Below are 23,374 nucleotides of genomic sequence, written 5' to 3'. Positions count from 1 at the left end.
AGAGTAGATCACAGCTTACATGACCGCCGCAGGTGTCATGCCCGTTTCAGGAAACCGCTTTTCCTTTATAAAAATCAAACTATGTATTAGTGATTTTTTTTTCATTTGGAAGTGAAGGGCTTGGAGCTGAGAGCCACAGTAAGGACAGGGAACAACTGCTAAAATACTGATCACCTGCATCTGAAGAGTTGATTAACTACAGCAAACTTATTCGCAGCCTGCCTTAACTTGCCAGTCAAATAGAACAAGAAAGCTGACAGACTATTAACACAGGGTAGACTTACCTTGATCCTGGGCATGGTGACAGTCGGAGGTCTTGCCTTGGCCACAAAGCTGTTGGACGAGCCTCTCTCAACCACATGTCTGGTGTAAGGCATATACATGCGACCATTGGGTCCGAACACAAAGTCCTCCCGGAGGGCATCCACTAACATTATAACCACCCTTTTAAAGAGGGGTTGAGGGAGGCGAGAGGAGTTGACAGAGCCTCCTGCAATTAAAGTAATAATATTTGATGAGTTTAAACAGCTTAACAGTCAACAGTGGAGTCAGACACTCGCATACGGACGCAGGTAAGTCTAGAGGCAGGCGATGCTCTGAGCTCACCTGTCAGCGGCTCCGCTGGAAGATCTGACAGCCTGTTCTTGGCTGAAAGAGAAGACTTGACAGGTACAGGAAAAAATCCCCGAAGGAAGAGAGCAATGCCAATCACTTCAGATATTAAAATGAACGAGGCAAAAACAGACGAGCGCACTTTCATCTTGCTGCTGGACGGACCCTTTAAGGGACGAGCACTTCACTTAGTTTGATAACTCGCTATGCTTAGCTAGCAACCGACAGGACGAGTCCTACACAGGTTAGCCAGATGGAGGAGAAGATAGAAAGCCATAACATCCCATGTCAGATGGACGCACTCTCAAACAACATATTGCAAAGCCACGAATATCGAACTTTTAGTAAACCGCCTCTATATTTGATATTTGTGACTATAATTAATATATAAACACTAAAACCAGTTAGCGCTCAAGCGATTTATAGCCGCTTCCGCATTGAGAGCATGAAACTACGGGTACGACGTAGAACCAAACAAAACCAAAACGCTTTTTCTGCCACAGTGACGTTAAAGGGTCAGCTATTGACAGCATAACAATGGAGGTTAATGTGAAATTATATAGCTTGTAAAAACATGCGTTAAAGGGAAAAAAACACAAGAGTGAGTGCAGGTAAGTGGTCCAGTAAAAGTGGTTACTGGCTTTTTTTCTGCTGCCGTGTGTGCAAAGAATAATAAAAACACAGTACAATATTGCTATTTAATATATAAGAAATGTTTATAAGAAATAAAATATATAAAGTAATAAAAACAGGAACATGATATATACATTTTAATCAGCCCATAAGAACTGTAACTGTAATTTAAAAACAATATTTTGATGTAAAAAAAATAGTTAAATTCTCCTTCCACTTACACATAAATGATGCAACTGCAGGTGCAGCTCAGTCAAAGGTAATTTTAAATCTTGCTGCAGTTTATTTCATCTGAGTGGGGTCAATACTGACTGTTTGGGTGTTGGTATCAGCCTTGAAAATAGTGAAGAATTGTGTTTTCCTGTGCTGCATATGTCATGTGGCCAGAAATATGTGCCACTAGAAACTGAATTTGAATTATTTATATTTGGATTTGAATTGCTAAACTTGAATAATTATCCATCTATATATATTTTCACTTTCAGTTCTCACAATTAAAATGCAGTTCTCAAAATTCAAGTTCAGTTTACTGTGACAGACATCCCGCTAGTTGAGGAAGAGCAGTCGAGAGCAGATACACAAGACTCCTCTTCAGCCAGTCAGCACCTACGTTTCTGAGCTTTCACCTTAACACTTGCTGGTTGCCACCCGCCGGAAGTGGAGGGAGAAGTGCTTGACCCATAGATGAGGCTGGGACAAATACTGTCATGGCACAGCTACACTCAGCTGAAACAATGCTAACATGCAAGTAGTCTAATGTCGTTGTAAACATCATGATTTGTTTATGCTCACTGACAAAACAATTTGACAAAATAGCTATAACATTAACATCTTAGTAAAAGAACAATGCAGTAAAAAGAATGTGTAGAATATATTAAAAAAGGTGTAGTAGTTTGAAAACACTTATTTTAGTTTAAGTATATCATATTTGTCAAATTCTTAGGGGAAAAAAAGGGTGGGCCATTTTTCATAAAAAGCTTAAAAATATATATTATTGTAACCATGAAAATGATAGAAGTATGTGCAGGCCAACCTCAGAACGTAGCGAAAGGAGTGAAGTAAATGTGGCTGTAATCTCTGTTAGGACAACTGAGTTTACTTGTTTTAAGACATATTCAAAGCTGTTGTTCAAACATTCAGAGTTTATCACATTTGTGAACTGAAGTGTCTGACTTGGAAAAAGAACAGAAATATTTGTGCTAAATCATCAGTTCATTATCATTTAGGACTCTTTCACTCCACTTGTGATTATCATAACACTGAAATGTATTAGTTGTTCAAAGTGAGAACAGACTAGTGGTTCCAATTACTTTGTCCAGGATGCCACAGTCTCCAGTATGTGCTGTGGTGTGCTTTGCCCTCTACATTCCACAATTTTTGCCTCTCACACACATATAAACAGAAGAATAAAAACGTATTTTTTTTACAGGCAAACAGCCATTAAAGTGAAACTCTCGCCAAAAAGCAACCAAGGCTTTATTTGTGATTGAATATAAGTCAAACCTTCATGTAAAAACATAATTATGACAAAAGAGACACTTTTTAGATTTACCATAGTTTTGTTTTCGGGCAAGCTAATTTTCAATGGAGTGCATGGGGGACTGGCACACTAGCATCTAAACTGCTATTTTTAAAACACTAAGAAAGCTCGACACAACATGAAACTTTGCTTGTAGTATCACCAGGGTCTCTACACATGAACACGAGCATTGAGAACATTGTTTGTGTATGCAGAGTTTACTAAAAAGAAGGTTTCTGAATGACTCACCGTAGGAGCTGGATCTTCGGCGCGCTGCCGCCATGGCAGACAAAGTGTCAATGGTGGACTGCTCCTCAAGCCTTCCTGTTAGGTTGCATTCGGGGATTGACACTTTTTGTCTGCCATGACGGTGGCGCGCCCAAGTTTCATGTTGTGTCAAGCCTAGTGTTTTAAAAATAGCGATTTTGATGCTTGGGAAGAATGGCCTCCCCAATCTGAAACTGAGTGGTGTTCTGTTGCTGGACTTCTGTGCTAGTCACAGTTTGTCCATAACGAACATCATGTTCAAGCCTAAGGGTGTCCATCAGTGCACGTGGCACCAGGACGCCCTAGGTCGGAGGTCAATGATCGACTTTGTGGTCTTGTCATCTGACCTCTGACTGTATGTCTTAGACACTAGGGTGAAGAGAGGGGCTCAGCTGTCAACTGATCACCACCTGGTGGTGAGTCAGATCCGCTGGCAGGGGAGGAAGCTAGACAGACTTGGCAGACCCAAACGCATTGTGAGGGTCCGCTGGGAACATCTGGCAGAACCCTCTGTCGGGGAGATCTTCAACTCCCACCTCCGGGAAAGCTTTAAACAGATCCCGAGGGAGGCTGAGGACACTGAGTCTGAACGGACCATGTTCTCCTCTCCCATTGTTGACGCAGCTATTCAAAGCTGTGGCCGTAAGGTCTCCAGTGCCTGTCATGGCGGCAAACCCCGAACCCGGTGGTGGACACCGGAAGTAAGGGATGCTGTCAAGCTGAAGAAGGAGTCCTTTCGCGCCCGGTTGGCTTGGGGGACTCCTGAGGCAGCTGACAGGTACTGGCAGGCCAAGTGTGCGGCAGCATGGGCGGTCGCTGAAGCAAAAACTCGGGTCTGGTAAAAGTTCAGGGAGGCCATGGAGGAGGACTACCGGTCGGCCTCAAAGAAATTGGCAAACCATCCAGCGCCTCAGAAAGGGGAAGCAGTCCTCCACCAACACTGTTTACAGTGGAGGTGGGGAGCTGTTGACCTCGACTGGGGGCATTGTCGGAAGGAACACTTTGGGAATCTCCTCAATCCCACTGACACGCCTTCCATAGAGGAAGCAGAGACTAGGGACTCAGGGGTTGATTCATTCATCACTCAAGTCGAAGTCACTGAGGTAGTTCAGAAGCTCCCCAGTGGCAAGGCACCGGGGGTGAATGAGATCCGCCCTGAGTACCTCAAGTCTCTGGATGATGTTGGGCTGTCTTGGCTGACATGGGAGCCACTGGATCTCATGTCTGCTTTTTGCAGATGATGTTGTCTTGTTGGCTCCTTCGGGCCAGGACCTCCAGCATGTCCTGGGGCGGTTTGCAGCCGAGTGTGAAGCAGCTGGGATGAGAATCAGCACCTCAAAGTCTGAGGCCATAGTTCTTGACCGGAAAAAGTTGGCTTGGTCCTACCCGGGTTGGGGGAGAGTGCCTGCCTCAATTGGAGGAGTATCTTGGGGTGGATCACAGTAGTGCGGTTGTTGTATTGGTCTGTCATGGCGAAGAAAGAGCTGAGCCGAAAGGCGAAGCTCTCAATTAACCGGTCAATCTACGTTCCTATCATCTATGGTCATGAACTTTGGGTCATGACTGAAAGAATAAGATCCCGGATACCAGCGGCCGAAATGCGTTTCCTCCGCAGGGTGGTGGGGCGCTCCCTTAGAGATAGGATGAGTAGAGCCGCTAATCCTCCACATTGAGAGGACATTGAGAGCGGCTTGAGGATCTGTATCAGATGTCCCCTGGATGCCTTCCTTGGGAGGTGTTCCTGGCATGCTCTGCTGGGAGGAGACCCGAGGAAGACCCAGGATACGCTGGAGTGACTATGTCCCTCAGCTGGCCTGGGAACACCTTGGGATCCTCCCGGAAGAGCTAGAGGCAGTGTCTGGAGAGAGGGAAAAGGTAAACACAAGATCACATGAACATAGAGATGCAGGACCGAGAAATGAGCTATTTATTATTTATTATTGCCTTAATTACATCCAGCCGCTGTGGTATGTGAACAAATGTTCGTTTTGACCTTGGACAGTGATGAAGCTCTTAAAGGCACTTATGTTGATTTACACAACCAACAACAGAGCAATCTGCATGTCTAGCTCTGAGCAACGATATTGCAAAACACTGCTATCTTACTGCTGGACACACCGAACTTCACCTCGGGCATGAACACCCCCTTCTCGGATATCTTCAATCATCGCGCAGAGGAGGCCTATGAAATTTCTGGAAGTTGGTAGACTCAGGGAAGACCAGTTTATATATGTAGACACCAGAGAAAATGTGTTTTTCATAATATGGGACCTTTAAACTACATTTAAGAAAACAACATTCTGCCTGTGAAAAAAACAACATGTTATAAATAAACAATGGGGGCTTTTATTGTGAAGAAGTTCTAGCAAAAAATGTATAGGCATGAATGCTGTAGACTGATGGTTTCAGGTCATCATCAGAGGAATCACAAGACTATTTCATTAGCACTTCAAAGTTCCTCATAATTACTTTTAGAAACATATTAAAGTTAAATACATATAAAAAAGTTAATTCATATAATAGGGATGTCCCGATCAGGATTGGGCCAATATGGGCATTCTTTCACTCATCAGGATCGGGAATTTTGAACGTGGACCAAAGCCTGATTTTTTATGTCAGAGCACATTTTGTGGCAGACCGCAGACGCGTGTGTAACGTTACTCTGCTAACCTCTGAATAAAATGTCGTAAGTATGGGAATAACTTAAATTAGAAAGCAAAAGTAGTCCAACGGCGACATGTAAAGCCTGAAACACACCCGGCCAACCGTTGGCTGTATGAACAGTTTGGGGAGACTTGGACGAGTTCGAGATCAAATCTGTTCGGAGTGTTTCCTGTTTTCATGTTTCACTGGTACAAGACTAGCACCACCCGCTCCTAAGGAGGCTTACTGCATCTCGCGCAAACGCAGAAGGTATATGCAACTGTGGAGTTGGCAGCACGTTGAAGCGGTGTGTTCAATGCAACTTTTTTGCTGAATGGTCCAGACAAGAGGCAACGGAGTGGTCGGATAAAGGCAGATGGCCGTTGGTTTGAGTCTGAGCGGTGTGTGGGGGGGCCTAACATCTGCGATATGACCACTGCGCAGAGGAATAACAAAGTTCACTCAAGCAATACAGGCAAAGACACCGAAGCAACAAACACTTTCACGGACTCTCAAAAGGAAAGAGAAATATCCTTGAGACAGTGACAGGGCCAAAATATTACAGAGAAGATGATTGAATTAATCGCTCTGGATAACCAGCTCATCTCTGTGGTCGAGGATCAGGGTTTTCTTCGTCATCTAGATTTTCTGAATCCCCGGTATTCCCTTCCATATCGGCATTACTAGGAATGGGGCCAATCTGATCCAATATCGGTATAGGCTCCGATTACTAACGTAATTTACGGATCAGAAATTTCCGATCCAACCAGCGGAGATTTCCGATCCATGAGCCATGTCTGTGCTTTAATGTCGTCTGCTGAAATGACTTCACAATTGATTCCTGTCGGCTAATCTGCTAGCTGTCTGCAAACTGTGGAATGGATTTCCTGAATGGAGGCGCGGCTCAATGAGACATACAGTCATGGAAAAAATTATTAGACCACCCTTGTTTTCTTCAATTTCTTGTTCATTTTAATGCCTGGTTCAACTAAAGGTACATTTGTTTGGACAAATATAATGATAACAACAAAAATAGCTCGTAAGAGTTTAATTTAAGAGCTGATATCTAGCCATTTTCCATGGTTTTCTTGATAGTAACCAAAATCACTTAAGTTCTTACATCAATAGCTATGGCACTGTACTGCCAAAAACACTGCTTTTAAGCATTCCATGTTTTCTTTTCTGTTTGCTTTAAACACATGATACACACAGGAGATAGTACTTGATTGCGTAACCATTGTTTTTGATGACTGAAGCCATGCGTCTTGGCATGCTCTCCACCAGCTTCTGACATTGTTCTGCTGTCACAGTAGCCCATTCTTGTTGCACAAATTCAAACAAATTTGCTTTGTTTTTGGGCTTGTGGTTCTCCATTTTGAGTTTGATGATTTTCCATAGGTTTTCAACTGGATTCAGATCTGGTGATTGAGCAGGCCAAGGCATGGTGCGAATGTTGTGGTTCTCCATCCAGGCTTTAACTGACCTTGCTGTGTGGCAAGGGGCATTGTCTTGTTGGAAAATCCAGTCATTCGAGGCAGGAAAGAGTTTTCCAGCTGATGGAAGAAGACTGTTTTCAAGAGTAGCCCTGTACATGACCTGGTTCATTCGCCCTTCACACAATTGCATTTGCCCTGTTCCACTCATACTGAAACAACCCCAGATCATCACTGATCCACCCCCATGTTTTACTGTAGGGGCAAGACAGTCTGGTTTGTAGGCTTCTCCAGGCCTCCTCCTAACCAGTAAGTTAGCTGGAGTGGGCATCAACTCAAAATTGGATTCATCACTGAAGAGAACCTTAGCCCAATCATCAACAGTCCAATCCTTGTGATCCCTAGCAAAGAGTAACCGGGCCTTCCTGTGCCTTTCGTTGATGAAGGGCTTCTTCCGTGCTCTGTGTGACTTCAGACCAGCTTCAACAAGTCGGTTTCGAACTGTCCTTGCCGAACAAGTCACATTTCTCGACAGTGCCCACTCATTTTGAAGGTCCCTGGAGGTCGGACGACGATTCCTGACACAGGAACGGACGAGTGCACGGTCATCTCGTGGGGTAGAGAGACGTTTCCTTTGGTAGTGCCGTGTTCGGCTTGTTTTTTCTTGTTGTAATGAACAGCTGTCTTGGAGATCTTTAGTTTTTTTGCTACCTGTCTCTCACTCATGCCAATTTCCAGCAGTGCCAAGATGGCTGCCTTTGTGGCTTCACATAATTCTTTTGTTTTAGGCATTATGTGAGAGCTGACAACTTCTGAGTTGTGCTATGGCTTGAATGTAAGCAGGAAACCACTCTAAGCCTTTGCATGTGCAGTGCTGCTTATGACATGAAATGGCCTCTTATATACCCTGGGAATACAATTAAGCTTAATAATGTCAAATAGGACATAAAGTATTATGTGATCAGCTGCATTTTTTGTCGTGTTCATTGTATTATACCTTTAGTGGTACCAGGTATTAAAATGAACAAGAAATTGAAGAAAACAAGGGTGGTCTAATAATTTTTTCCATGACTGTAGAGTTATGAGACACGCCCCCGTTCAGGAAACCCATTCCACAGTTTGCAGCCAGCTCGCAGGCTAGCATTGAGCGGCACTGTGGCTAGCCAACATGTCTGCTGTGTGGAAATATTTTACACTTGAAACACCACAAAGGAAGACAGCAAAATGCAATGTTATTCAGAGAGGCAGAAGCTCCCATGTAATGTACAACACCACTGATGCAATCAAACATTTAAAAAAGCACCACATGGAAGAGCACCAGGGGGCCGAAAGACAAAAGGAGCCGCCAGGAATCACTTCTGGAGTCGTTACAAACGCAAAGTAAACTCCCAGCAGATAACGCTAATTTGTGATGATCAGATGAAGCATCCCTTTGTATTTTAGTAGTGTCTACTTGATTTGTATCAAGTGTACAATTGTTTGTATTAATATAACAGGTAATTTTTGTTTTTTGGATTTTAATAAATATTGACAATCAGTTTGAAACAAGGCAGGAACACACTGACCCAACCACTGGATGTCTGAACCGTTTAGGGAGACTCGGACGAGTTTGGGAACAAATCTGTTTGGTGTGTTCTGCTGCATTAGAAGCTTTTGGAACCGCGTGGAGGACGTTGTCTGCTTGGATTCAACATGTGAAGTCTGAAAAGGTTGGCTGTTGGCCATCGGAGCCATTTTATCCTCTGATTGGTTGTGTGCCAGCTGTATGACCATTCTGATTGGCAGTGTGCTAGCGAATCAGCGCAGTGCATGTGGGGGGGCAGAAAACTGTGTGCGCTTTGTTTTTCTATGCACTCCATTCCATAATTTCTTGTTTTCATGTTTTGGAGTACTGGCACGAGACTAGCACCACTCGCTTATTGCATCTCGCGCAAGCGCAGAACGTACACGCTACTGTGGCGCTGGCAGCATGTCAAAGCGGTGTGTTCAATGCAACTTTTCTGCTGAACGGGTCAGACGAGAGGCAACAGAGTGGCCGGATAAAGGCAGTTGGCTGTTGGTTTGAGTCTGGGCGGTGTGTGGGGGCCTTTAAAGTCGCATATTTTTTTCAGGATGGTATTTGTCCTGTTAAAAGGATTTCCTATTTTTCTGACTTCCTTTTCTGACCTTATACTTACATCAAGTTGCCTTTTGGGACATACATGCATACATATGTACACATCATACTCTGGTATCAGAAGAATATCGGTATCGGCAGATATCCAAATTCAGGTATTGGGATTGCATCAGAAGTGAAAAAATGTGGATCGGTGCATCCCTAGGCATTACATTACATCAACTACACTTTCGAGTTACAACGTGCCAGTATGTGCACTAGTTTCGTGGGTCTCATACAGCAAAGCATCCAAAACAGGCAACCGAGGAGATGCTGAACGCATGTGAAATAGACAAAAAACTCGAAAACTTCATTTTATGCGACAATGTAAGGAATATGAAAAAAACAATGATGATATGGAGGCATACAGTGTGAGCTGCATCTTGCACACTTCAGCTGGCTGTACACGAGGGTCTGCTGTCACAGCGCAGTGTCACAGTCTCACCTGCTAACACAAGGAAGCTGGTCAGACAATGTTACAATAGCATATGCAGAATAAGAAAGACACATATTAAAGTATATACTTTGTTTAAACAAAATAAAAACTATTAAGGAGCAGCTTGGATGCAGGTATTTTTTTTCTTAATGCAGCTATATTATACAGGAATATATTAGTTGAGGCTAAGTATTGGATCGGGACTCTGTATCGGCAGATACTAAATATCAAAGGACTCGGATCAGGGAAAAAAAAAAACCTGATCAGGGACAGATTTATTGGTTTAACATAAATATACATCAAGGGACTGATTTCTTTGTTTTTTGTTGTATTTTAGTTTTAGTGACTTTCTTTTAAGATGTCTTGTCAACTGAATGTTGCTTTGGAGAACAATATTTCATTCACATGTATGCCAAGTGTGTATCAAGAGAGTAACAAATAAAGAACTTGATGACAGTAGCTTTGTTTCACAAATCGTCACACAATCCCAGAGAGAAAGAATGACATTGTTGGTGGTGTGCATATAGTATGGGTAGTTTTCCCAAAAGAGCTTTAGAAATATGTAGTAAAGAGAGCAGGTCAGGCTCCAATGACCGCAGAAGGTCAGTCATGTATGAGTGATGAGTCCTAAAGCTGTCAACTGCTATCATAGGGCTCTGTGTGCTTCTTTTGTCCCTTTAAATTTGGTACCACAAAGATCTATGAGAGCCAGTTGTGGGGAATGAAAATCTGCCTAAAGTGTAAATATTGCCATGATGCCATATTTGCCAGATAAATCACTATGTAGGAATGATACAAGTGCTCCTAAAACAGACCCAAGAGGAACCTCAATGTGGATCCATCTGAAAGTTGTCATTAATATTAATTGTAATGGAGTAAATTAATGTAATGTAATGTATGAGGAGGAAGGTATTTTAATTGGGATTGTCATTTAAAGGGTAATTCCACCATGCAGCCTCCTCTGGAGCCATAAAAAGGCTTTATGCTAGTTTGTAGTTCACCCCAACACCTGTAATGTAAACAAACTTTAATATGTCAACTTGGTGGCATTATTTTTTAAATCTTTGGAAAGTGCAGCTTAAGTTTGAATACTTAAGTTTTGAATAGTTTGAAACTAAAAACTTCTGAAACCAAGATGAGTGACATCTGAATGTAACTGGAAATAAGCTGATTGGCAAATATCAAGTGCCTGCTGATTTTTACAGTTGGGGACTGTTATCAGTCATTGCAGAAAGTGTACTTAGATAATTTCATCAGTATGAACTTAGTTTGACAGCACACATGGCCATGGATTCTAATCTGATAGAACACTGAACTAAATAAACACATTTTGGCTTCATAATGTCACTTTGACACAGCATGTAAGCACAGGTGTATTTAATAACAATAATTATATCTGCATCCTATGAGTTACACCTGTGCTACACCTGCTATAGTGTCCAAATGCCTGCAGTGAAAAAAGGTCTAATACTTATCATTTAACTGATATGAAAACTTGAATTCACTGCACGCTGCTCAAGTACAACTTGTCAAAGTTAGCACTACTCTCATCATGTCACTTTAGCTAAATATCAGTTAGTCCTTAAATCACATGTGCTTTAATTTGCAAAGTAAAAAGGCCAGCACATTGGGATGATGAGGCATCCTCATTGAGCCACTATAACCACTGGGTAAAAGGTAAGTGGACTGTCTAGATTTTTTTAAAAATATGGTTTAAACTTGACATTTATGGAGCCTGAGGCTGAGGAAATTAGCTCAGGATGGAATTAATGCCTGGTCTGTGCTTGTGTGTTTGAGCTGCTGCTGCCATCTACTGGGGATTCTGCTTAAGGACTTCTGAGATTTCATGTTCCACAAGCACAGCTGGCACAAATTATAATCACAATTCAATTTTTCATCAGAGATTCAGGCTTACAACAGTGTCCTGCAGCAGGAAGGGTAGGGATGCTCTTTATGACAAACTCAAACTGTCGAAAAATGTTACTGAATCCTGGTGCCTGTTCCAAATGATCAGCTCATCATCAAGTTCTGCTGAAATCTGATAATGACCCATTCACTTGAATCAAGTGTGCTGGAGCAGTGAAACATGTAAAACATTCAGGGCAGGTCGCCTCCAGGGCTGGAATTAACAAACACTGCTGTCAGACATTAGAACACCACTTATGAATTGAAAGTGATTTAATTCTGACTTTGTATTAGTGTAAAAAAACAAAAGAAATAATTGACCCAAGTTAAATTCAAGATCATCTCATGTGGAGACCAGAGACAAAAAACAAAACAAATATGAGACCAATATTTTCCATAAACAATGCATGTGCATCTTTTGCACAGGAGCTCAATATGTTTGTCACCCAGTCACCTCAGAATGAACGTCTTTTCAGTCACAGTCTACAATGTGATGTACTTCCATGATCAAATAGGAATATTTAGTATATTTTGGAAATGTTTCCATCGGCATTTACGATTTTTTACTGATTATGACAGGCCTTCTTTATTTCAATTTTATCCATAAACATGGTCTATAAAATGTTTAAAGACTGAATGACGTGACATTTGCATATTCTGTCCAATTAACAAAGAAAAAATTACCTAAAAGATGAACATCATCATATCATATTTATCCATTATATTGACTGACTGATTGACAAACTTCTCAGAATGCAACAAAAGCCAGTAATAATTATGTACATAACACAATACGCACTGAACATAAAATTAGGCTTGACATTTACATAAAACCACTTCATATCTACAGTTTTATAAAAGCAATGTTTATCACTGTGTGATGACATGGAAATCACCTTCACCAACAGAAAATGTTAATAATGCATGAAAATAATTGAGGCTGAGTGAAATCAGGATTTTTTTTTATCAGGCATTGATTTTGAACATGTTACCTTTAAATTCCTGCAAATTATCTCTTAAATGTCAAAGAGAGCGAAGTAATGACACAAGTAATCACCATATTTTCAGCGCTTTGTATCAACAATGACAGCTTTATTTAGGATCAATTGTATGATAATGACACTATAATACAATAAGATACTAACACTATTGCAGTCTGTTAGTCCTTCCTCTTCAGAACATCAATGAAGGCGTCTTTTGGAACTTGCACGTTGCCAATAAGCCGCATCTTCTTTTTACCCTCCGCTTGTTTTTTCAGAAGCTTCATCTTCCGTGTTATGTCACCTCCATACTGCCAGCAGAAAACAGAATATATAAATACCTCAGAGTGTTTGTGATGTATTTGTAGATAAAGAAATTTTAAGAGATGAGAAAAAAATCTTCACTTACACATTTAGCGAGCACATTTTTTCTGTACGCCTTTATTCTGAAATATTGTCATGTCACATGTTTGCGTGTTAATTCACAAATATAATTCACAGCACTTTTTAGATGACCATTTTTCGCATCACATACCAATCAAAGCCAAAGTCTTTCATTTAGTACTTACGTTTCTCTTGCAATGACCTTACTTCCAATGGCTGCCTGCACAGCGATCTCAAACATCTGCCTTGGTATGGAGTCTTTGAGTCGCTCACACATGGCTTTCCCTGAGCTGTACGCACGGTCTCTGTAATGAAAATGCACCATCAAAACCGGAAACAACAGTAGGACAATGAAGAAAAGAAAACACAATCCAAATAATCTGCTGTACGACAGTTAAATAGCTAAAATTATAAATACACCTCAGGTACCCATTTGGGAAGTCACCAACAAGATGCGACATCCATCCAAGTTTTATTTAAACATCAATTTTAAATCACAGCGCAGTCATCAAAATAATCAGTGTTAAAGTTCAAATTAGAGCAGAATGCCAAAACACATCATTTTTACAAATTATATAAAAGAAATCCATCAAGGTTCCCCACTCAATGAAAATGCTATAAAAGTCTCTCAAGTGAAAAATGTTTGGAAAAAGTTTGATATTAGCGGCCATAACACTGACACATTTTCCACTGAAGCAGCCCTGTGCAGTGAATGAAAGCATTTTTATTCTCTTGACACAAATAACCATATCAACAGTTACCCTAGCTAAGAATGAAAGGCACAACAGAATTGGCCAACTGTCAGGTTCATACTCAAAACATAAGGGGCATATCACCAAGTCTCTCAGTTCGCCATGTAGCTAGCAGTCCGGCCTGGGAGTTCAAGGACCGCGAGGACTGTTGGTGTTGATACTGCTTCTACATGAACTTTGGACCTGGACAGGTTAGCTCTTTAGCCAGACAGGTCCACTTGTACATCTGTGTGCCCTTGTCATATAAGCTCCTTCAGATAAAAGCATCCACATCAAACAGATGTAAATGGCTTCTGTGCTTGACAGGTCAACCTTGTCTCACTTAGGTCCAGTCACGGTCCATATATTTCAGTGGCTCTGTAACAAGCCTCTTCTAATATATATTCAGACTTCTGATTGCATTGCTCTTAAAGAATAGCAGACTGAAGCTACACTCGGCTTGGCTCCAAGGCTTACACTGTCAATGGTCAAAGAGTAGCCATTGTTGGTGAAGCGTAGCGCCCTTCAATTACCAAAGTCTGTACTGGCTTTGGCAGTGAGTACATTAAATACAGATCTGCTGTGCGTCATCACTTCTCGCCTGTGAAGTCACTCTATCGTCCTTGTCCCGAATGGAGTGAAGTCCTTGTCCAGTGTAAAGTCATGGTAATAGATAATGTTAACACTAGCTGCCAAGAGGCCTTTTTTTAATGTCCTACTGCGTGTTGAATACATTTCATGCTCCATAGGCTCCAGGAGAATTACTTTAGTAATGACGGACCATATAACCTTGAAATTATGTAAACTCAACCATCCCATTCCTTTCTTTGACGGCAGTGATAATAATTAAACCATGTGAGCCTGCTGTGATAAAGAAATGTAAAAGATTATCTAAAAATATGATTTCAAACAAACAGTACCTATGGACAATTGTGGTGAGCTCTTCCACCGGTCGCCCATTCAGCAGAATATCCATCTTTATCAGATGAGCAGCCTGGTAGCCTGCATTCTCATAGTCAAAGCTATGGAGGATAAAACCATTGAGTCAAAAGTTATACAGTATTTCCTTCATCCGACATTGTTAAAGACTAAATTCACCCAATTTTCCATAGTCGATAACAAAGGAATTTCCATTTTTTGGTGAACTTTTCCTTTAAATGCAAGATTCAATAAATAGCACAACAGAGAGAAAACTAAAGGATTGATTAAAGAACGCTTACCTTGTGACAACTAAAATGCAAGTTCTAAATTGATTTTATAATGATGAGGATATAATCCTTCACAATTTCAACAAAGTGTTCATAAATCTATCCAGTGCACTGGTATTTACAGGCTGCAAAGAGATATCTTCCCACCTCCTACCAAATGACAGTCAAACATTGCACACTATCAATTAAAAACACTAAATGCAAATTATATAACTGTGTGCTAAATGCATTTATAGATGTTTCACTTGGCTAAATTTTACCTTGCATATCCAGAGGATATCGATTTGAGGAGATCATAGAAATCCACAACAATTTCATTTAAAGGGAAGAGGTATTTCATCATGACACGCTGGTCATCTATGTACACCATGTTCTTCTGGATGGCTCTGCGATTCTTAAGAGAAAACCACACACAACAATATGATTACATTATTGCCTCCTCCATCTCTTCAGTCAAAGAAAGGCTACTTTTGTAGCTTAATTAATCCACTACATTCAACATTGGCACATAAAGTATACATCATATATATAAACATATTTTCCAATACAAATGATTCGTTTCCCTGACTTCCAATTTTCAAAAAATATTTACTCTCTAGACTAGTTTGGAAAGAGTAAGAAAAAAAGGACTGCACTCTAGTATCTCCTGTCAAACTACATTTTCCAACAGGCTTGAGAATCAGGCCAGCATGCCTGTGAGTATTCAGAGACAACATCCCTCTTTGACTTAAAAGGTTTACCCTTTAAACAAGACGCTTTCAAGGCAGGTGCACAGGCAAATAAATGAACCCAATATGAAGCAGAAATAATAAATACAAATACAAATTGTGTAAACAACAGTCTTTCATTAATTATATTTGCATGTTCCATGTTCCTCTTACCAAGCAGAGAGTCATAATCTTGCCGGTGTAAGCATCTGGAGTGAGAATGGTCCCCAGTACCATCGGCTCCAAGTACTCCGACACAACTGATTTGTCTGGGAACTGAGCGGGGTTCACGATGGTTATCTCCTCGCTGCCATGTTCCTGTCGGGAGAACCAATGAGATCTGAACCTCCCAGTGAAACTGGTAAACATCTTTCCAGAAGCTTTCAGGAATTTACAGTGATACTCTACTAAAAGCGATATCAGAAGACTGAAACACTCATTGCCTGCGGCCTTGAAATATTGTTGTAAAAGGTGACCTGTACAGTCATGCGGTACAGTACACCATTATGTCCATCTCTAAGCATACTGGGGATGGGCAAGGCTTACACCCCAAGTGGTTGATTGGTGGGACCTAACTGCAAAATGTTAATTTAAGGTAATATTGTTTAGTTTTAGTTTCGTTATCTTTTCTTTATAAATAATGCATCTACAGAGACTGTCGAAAGTGGCAGTATGAAAATATCTTTTTCCTTAAAAACATCATGTTTGTGATGATTATAAATTGACCTTTTTAAAGTGATTTAAAGGTCCCAAATTATTTTACGTTATTGCATTTATTATCTATGAGATAACTACTAACAGAAAAGCCTCAGAATTGAGCTTCAATCCAATATTTTAGATGTTCATTCAGCTAGCAAAATGAGGATTCCCCTTCATTAAATCAAGTCAAATGTTACTCTTCAAAAAAATATTAAAAAACTTATGGAATGACAAAGTATTTCCTCTAAAGGCAACTCAACTTGTGGCTCTGATTTTGCCTTTGAAACAGGACAATTTAATGGTCTTCTGAAATAATTCCCATCAAGTAGCTGATGTCATTTCACAGGGAAGCATGCCAGCAATAATAGAGAGCCTCCATTTATTATTCATTTCCAAGTTTGTTCAAACTTTCTTGTTGCTGAAATTACAGTACGTGCCCCCGAGCAGGAAGCGGCTCTTACCTTGATGAGTCTGGTTGAGGAGAGGACGGCCTTGTAGGGCACAGTGGGCGCCGTTACTATAACAGAGGCATTGTATTCCTGCTCCAGCCTCTGATTGAATACCTCCATATGGAGAAGACCCAGGAAGCCAAGTCTGCGGGGGGACAGGGAGGTTCACAGGTTCACTCAAAATGTATTATTGACATTCATGCTTTTTTTACAAAGAGCTGGTTTGGAAAGAGTTCAACAGTGAGTGAGATTCATTGTTTTTCCAGTGCAGTTTTCTACCAATCCAAATGATCTAAATCACAGCCACTTATTAATGTTCACCATCTGGACTGATATGACCCCTGATGATAAATAAACTCTTACCTGGCTATACTCGAGAGTTTGTCCCAAGGAACATATTGCTCAATCAATCACGTCACGTGTTGTGTAGAAACCAATAAGAAAGAAGATATATCTTACTATGTCCCCTAGGTTGGATGCCTATTAGGAAAAATGCATTTCTGTCACAACGAAGCACTTGGAAAGAATCCAAAATGCTCTTAACTTTTGTGTAGCTACACTGCTGAGTGTCCACACTTTTGTTTTCTTTCCATCACAGTGTATGTAATGCCTCCTCCGTTGTGCTCCGTTGTGCTCTGAAAGCCATTTTTCATTTTAATTCAAAGCAAGTCCTCCCAAACCTCCAGCCTGCTCCCAGGGCCAGGCTGCTGTCTCTATGCACTGTGACACTTGAGTCATTCAGGGTCAGTCTTTCTATGGCGCTGCGGAGGCCTGGGTACTCTGACTGGTCCATCGGATACATGCCTGAGGGACAGGAAAACAAAACACAGAGTGCACATCACTCTTTTCATCTCCTGAGAAGGCACTGACTGCACTTACTGTACTAGCCAGTGAAACACACACGGAAGGGGTTTTATGTTTGACTACATGTCAAATGATATTGGAATATCCACCACTGATGTACAGTTATATAACAAGTAACTTATGTTGTTATGCAGAACGGTATCCTTAATTTCAGCTCTTATCACAGTTCTATCTGACAACATGAGTCGATTGCATATGAGGACACTCCCTACCAGCAAAGACCATGGCTTTGGCAGGTTTAAACCCTGGAAGAGATTCCACTGGCTGCTCCTGGAGGTACAGTGTGTCGCCAATCTGGGCCTCCTTCACATCCTTCATCCCTGCTATTATGTAGCCCACTTGGCCTGCAAACCTGCAAAACAATCGAAATATGATTATTCTTACGCATCAAAATACAAAGGCAGATTTCTTGTATGTGAAAATCTACTTGGAGTCTTATTCTGAGCTACAGTAAAATTCCAACAGTACTAAAAGTTGGATAGTACAGTAAACTGGCTTGGTAGTCAAAGGCGGCTGTAGAGGCATTGTTCTAACTACATTTAAAACATGTCATGTATTATCACAAATTTAGGTTATTCTACATGTTGCAAAATAGTGGCTTTAAATGAACTTTTCCTGAATCTGCATCTACAGACAAGGGTCATTCCCGCTTCAACTCACCCAGAATTCAGAGCTTTTTGCAGCTCATGTCATGGATTTTCACAAAAAAATGTCATGTAAAAACATCTTTTGAACCACGTAATCTTGCAAAATCATTTTACTCTAATACTTTTCTAAAAACAAAAAAGAGACAGGTAGTTTCCAAGAGCTAAAATTAGTTCTTCATGCACTTTAAAGCAATGTTTACATAGGTAATGGTAAACATTAGATCAAAAACAGATTCTATTTTGAGTTAATGTGAAGTGAGATCAAAAATAGAATAACAGAGCATCTGGAAATCCTACAGTTTTGTTTGCCAAAAAAATTACATAGTGCACCTCAAATCATTAATTATTTAATTCATTAATTGTGTGACCCTCAGAGCTAAATTGAATCATTTTCTTGATTCTTTGTCTGTGTATTCTCAGTCAATCGTGCCACAATATATTCATTTCAATATTTGTTACAGAATAGCTACATTAATCTACTTGATGACAATAAATATTTATTTTTACCAAAACAAAGAATCTTTCATTTTCAAAAATGAACACCTCTAAATTTTGAGTGTGGTATTAATGTAGTTTTATCATATCTAAGAAGTTATTTGGTCCTGTATATTAAACTGAATGCCACAGATGTTATTAAACATAGCTTCCTGGCTGAAAAACTCACTTTTTAATAACTGTACATTTTCCCAAGAAGGATTGTTTAACAACCTTGAAGCTTTTTAATGTGTTGATATTCATGTTGCATTACTCCTTCAGTTATATTTTTTGGAAAATAGCTGATACCTCCTACTTTTTACCGGGTATACTGTTACAGTCAGTGGATCTCATTCAGTGACCTCTATTATATTTCATGCAGTGTGATATTCATGCATTTGATCCAAATAGCCTTCAACAGATACATAAACAAGCATCCGACTGTTTTCCTTTCTCTACATAGGTGTTATAAAGATTACCCATTAGAATACCACTCAATCAATAAAAAAAATACTATACAGTATTTAAGGATGCGTTCCAATTTTCTTTCCTAATTCAAAGATATTTAGTTTATTATCAAAAAAGACAAACTAAGCAGCAAAGTCTCACTACTGAAGAGCTCAAACCAGCATGATTGGCATTCACCGTCCACAGTGAGAAATGAAACGAGGATAAAGACTGTCACGTACAGCTTCTGTGTGGGGAGCTCATCTGGCCGGAGGAGCCCCAGCTCGTTGACCTCGTAGGTTTTGCCGAGATATGCAGACACGATCCTGTCCCCTTTTCTGACCCGACCTCCAAACAAAGCGATGTTGGCCACCACTCCTCTATAGTGGTCAAAATTGGAGTCAAATACGAGGGCTTTGAATGGGTCATCGACACTTGCTGCAGGTCTGAGGACACAGTGATGAAAAAAAGCTTAACTTCTATGTTTCAGATATGTTTTAGTGAGAAATTAAACCAGATTAATTTTCTTACGCTGGAATTCTGTTCACAACTGCTTGGAGAACTTTTTCAACATTTGTTCCAAGTTTGGCAGAAATCTGAAAAAAAAGTTAGATTGCAAATTAAGAGAAATTTCTCAGATAAGTGATACTGAAAACAGAAAAAAAGCTCTAACTCACCCTGATGCACTCTTCACGTGGAATATCAAACACCTTTTCAATCTGTGACTCCACTCTCTCTGGATCGGCATTTTTCAAATCGATCTACAGAACACATTAAATTAGAAAATAAATTTGGAAATATTAGAATTAGAAAAACAACGTGTGATTAAACTAAAAACAACTTAGCCTCAGTGTACCTTGTTGATGACAGGGATGATTGCCAGCTGAGCCTCAAAAGCCAGATAGAAGTTGGCCACCGTCTGAGCTTGAACCCCCTTTGCATGACAACACAATTATTATGACTCCTTCAGATACAGTATTTAAATTTGATCACAAATCACTGAGAAAACCAGGAGTTAGAAATTTGGTTTTGTACCTGATTGGCGTCGACAATCAACAGGACACCTTGGCATGCAGAAATGGATCGAGACACTTCATAACTGAAGTCAACGTGACCCTTCAGAGAGGAAAAGCCATAGATTTAAAAAAAACTGAAAGACATGGCAATGACAAAAAAGTTTCAGTCAACTCTTACCCACGTTTGAAGTTAGATTTCATTTTGGTCTAATGTTACAGTAATAAATTAATTTTAGATGAGGGAGCTGATTCTCTAAAGCAGAAATCTGCGACATGCAACTGTCCTGCAACAGGATGACCACGAAACAATGATTTGAGCTATTCCACATCTGAAATCTATTTTAGAGCCACAGAGAACTCCCAGCAGTGACAACATGAATGAAAACAGTGAGAAAGCAAAGCCGTTAGGTGGAATTACAATCTAAGTGGAGGTAAGGATATGCAGGTTCAAACAAAGTCATACAAACATTTGTAATTATACACTTTTTCACCCAGAAGCACCAGACAGGAGCGGTGCACTTGCCGGTGTGTCGATGAGGTTCAGGAGGTACTGCTCTCCCTCATGGCTGTAAAACAGAGAGGCCGTCTGGGCCTTCACTGTTATCCCTCTCTCTCGCTCCACCTGAAGCTTGTCCAACACCTGTTTGTTCTTCTCAGTCTTTGCTATGGCACCTGTTTGTCAATGGCATCCATTAGTGACACATTGTGTTTACTGTAATCTATCTATTAACAGATAATATACCTGCCAAATCTGATTTTCGGTAGTGTCCATTGTTGGTCGTTTGTGTTTGTGTGTGTGTGTGTGTGTATTAGAGAGAGAAAGACAGATGCAAGCTCTCATAGCAATGTCATTAACAACTATGTGGATATTAACAGTCACACACAGATCACAGTGTCACTTATCCAGCTGAATCAAAATAAATTATTATTATTATTGTTATTATTGTTAATATCAGTATGTTTCAGACCAATGCCTATTACACTTTATAATAACCATCATTGATACAGGGTTAATTTGAAGTTAATCAAACTTGACTTAAAGGGATATTCCGGTGTAAATTTAATCCATGGTCTAACACACCGTGAGTTAGACCCCCCCGGAGAAATCAAGTTTTCCGACCGCTAGCTTACGTAGTTTTAGCAACCTAAGAAAACTGAGGTGTATTGTTATCCAGCGGTCTTTTCTTCTTTTTTTTTTCTTTTTATTAAGCTAAGTTTGATCAACTGTTTAATTAGCATTTATTATTGATGGTTATTTAAAAGTGTTTTTTTATTATGTAATTTAATAGGTGATATGCGATGAGGAAACATACCTGTCATCTCCAACAGCCTGTCAGCCAAAGTGCTTTTCCCGTGGTCAATATGAGCAATGATGCAAAAGTTCCTGATTCTGTCTGCAGGGAACTTGGACAGGTCAATAGACTCCTTAACGCAAAAGGAAAGAAACCTGTTAATGTCTATGACAGCCACTTCAGCACTGCTGAATTGTTACAGTAACCTTCTTTAACACACAAAGTCTGTCTATTTCTATTTGGGGCAGGTACAGAGCCATACATGGCATCATCATTAGGCTGTTAACTGTTTAATGAATATTAAGTTTCTCAGCGCTTCTCAACCCTTCAGTTTACTTTCAGCCTCTTTATGTACACAGTTTCTGACACTACAGAATTCAGAGACACCTAATTTTCCAAACTAATGCTGTTAACACGTTACCTGAAGCTATGTTTTAAGTTTTGTTGTTGTTGTTGTTGTTGTTGCTGATGTTGGCTACCTTGTCTGTGTGTGTGCTCATCATCCTGACGCTGCTGGAGAACACAGGCATCCTCTTCATCCACCGGTGTCTGAACAGCGTGTAGGTCGTGTTGTAGTTTAGTATTTTCCTCCTGTACATTTTGAACTGTAAAACACGTCTTAACAGGGGTGTTTCACACCATCGTCTCACTAAAGAGAACGTCATGTTTTCCGTTAAGCTACCAAGTCAGTAAGTCACCCAACAGTATGAAGGATAAACAACGTTAGCTGGGGTTAGCTAGCTAAGCTAGCTGTGAAATACCTCCGCACTGTAATGAATTAACTCCGGGCTATCGCCACATTGGCGGACCATTGTTGTCCTGTCACGACGGTAAGAATACACGAATGTTGGAGGTAAATAGTCCTGTAATCACCCCGGTGCGTGAGCTGCTAGGGTGCTGACATTTTGGGTGACAGTTCACCGGCAAAGACTTCTGGGAAATGTCGTTGATTTCTCGAAGCGGAGATGATGAAAAGAAACAAGATAGTAATCTACAACGGCTTCGGTTTTCTTTGTTAACGGTCGGAGCAAGCGAGCAAATTATTTCGAATAAACTATTATACTTTTGCTCGTTAATGCAGCGTAAATGTGTCGCAACCCTAACAAACGTTGCTAAGATAACTGCACTGCTGTCACTCGTTTCCTCCCACTGATTATTTTAAATGACAGCCTGTGTCTCTGGTAGTGCAGCCGGCTATTTACAGCTACGGTTAGTCAATAACCTGAGTGCCTACAGTTGGAATTATTTAATGTACAGAAATTAACACTTGAAACAGCATTGTGAAGCATGTAAGGAGGATGACTATCTTCATGTAGTCTAATTATCTTTGGAAATGCCGTAGCAGTCGGAAGTCCCGCCCACTCAATCTGTCAGATGTAGGATAAAAATGGATATCAGTTGCTATGACAACAAAGCTACCTCTTGCACAAGAATAGATGACTGCTTCTCTTCTTTGTGCAACCAGAGATAATAAAGCTCTATTAGCCCCAGCTTCTGCCTGTCGTGTAATCATCTTTTCATTAATAAAGAAAAAAAAATGTATATATATTAAAAAAATGTATATATTGCACACTGGGGAGTGTATTTGAGTCACAGGGCTAAGCATCAGCTTTCTTAAAGATAATACAATCCAGTCTCACAGGTCATTCCACAGCACTACCTTTCTACTAGCCTCCTTTTCTGAAGGCATTTCCCAGAGTCCTCAGTGACTTGCATATTTATCGATGTCTGCAAAATCAGGCAGATTTTCAACTCATTACCGAAGTACTCCATTTGCTCTAAGATGACATTCGGATAATACATGTTTTATAATGCAATATGACAATATTAACGTATTACACTAGGCTAAACTGTGTGAAAATATAAAATGACA

The 23,374-nt window shown here is 40.4% G+C and overlaps 2 protein-coding genes across 3 annotated transcripts in view; both read right to left on the bottom strand.

Annotated features, from left to right (window-relative positions):
- Positions 1–760, bottom strand: part of pigg (phosphatidylinositol glycan anchor biosynthesis class G) — a 74,908-nt gene extending 74,148 nt beyond the window's left edge. The window contains exons 1-2 of the mRNA XM_037077262.1: positions 607–760; positions 285–490 (exon numbers count right to left, since the gene is read on the bottom strand). Coding sequence (XP_036933157.1) covers positions 285–490; positions 607–760 — 360 coding nt within the window. The remainder of the gene's footprint in view (positions 1–284; positions 491–606) is intronic.
- An 11,115-nt stretch (positions 761–11,875) lies between these two features.
- On the bottom strand, positions 11,876–22,831 carry guf1 (GTP binding elongation factor GUF1). 2 transcript variants are annotated; one of them, XM_037078080.1, is made up of 18 exons: positions 22,263–22,831; positions 21,981–22,150; positions 21,523–21,634; positions 20,733–20,881; positions 20,229–20,309; positions 20,050–20,127; positions 19,871–19,954; positions 19,725–19,789; positions 19,436–19,639; positions 17,838–17,977; positions 17,442–17,565; positions 16,774–16,906; positions 15,788–15,931; positions 15,167–15,300; positions 14,619–14,720; positions 13,153–13,272; positions 12,993–13,029; positions 11,876–12,894 (listed from the first exon to the last, which is right to left on the bottom strand). In XM_037078080.1, exons 2-18 carry the CDS (start codon positions 22,098–22,100, stop codon positions 12,763–12,765), a joined length of 1,959 nt encoding a protein of 652 aa, XP_036933975.1. In that variant the 5' UTR covers positions 22,101–22,150; positions 22,263–22,831; the 3' UTR covers positions 11,876–12,762. The 2 variants fall into 2 exon arrangements, with proteins under 2 accessions (XP_036933975.1, XP_036933974.1); XM_037078079.1 differs by having other exon boundaries at positions 21,981–22,830.
- Positions 22,832–23,374: the final 543 nt, after the last annotated feature.

This window comes from Acanthopagrus latus, chromosome 18 (assembly GCF_904848185.1).
Source record: "Acanthopagrus latus isolate v.2019 chromosome 18, fAcaLat1.1, whole genome shotgun sequence".
Taxonomy (NCBI): domain Eukaryota; kingdom Metazoa; phylum Chordata; class Actinopteri; order Spariformes; family Sparidae; genus Acanthopagrus; species Acanthopagrus latus.
This window is presented reverse-complemented; position numbering and strand designations above follow the sequence as displayed.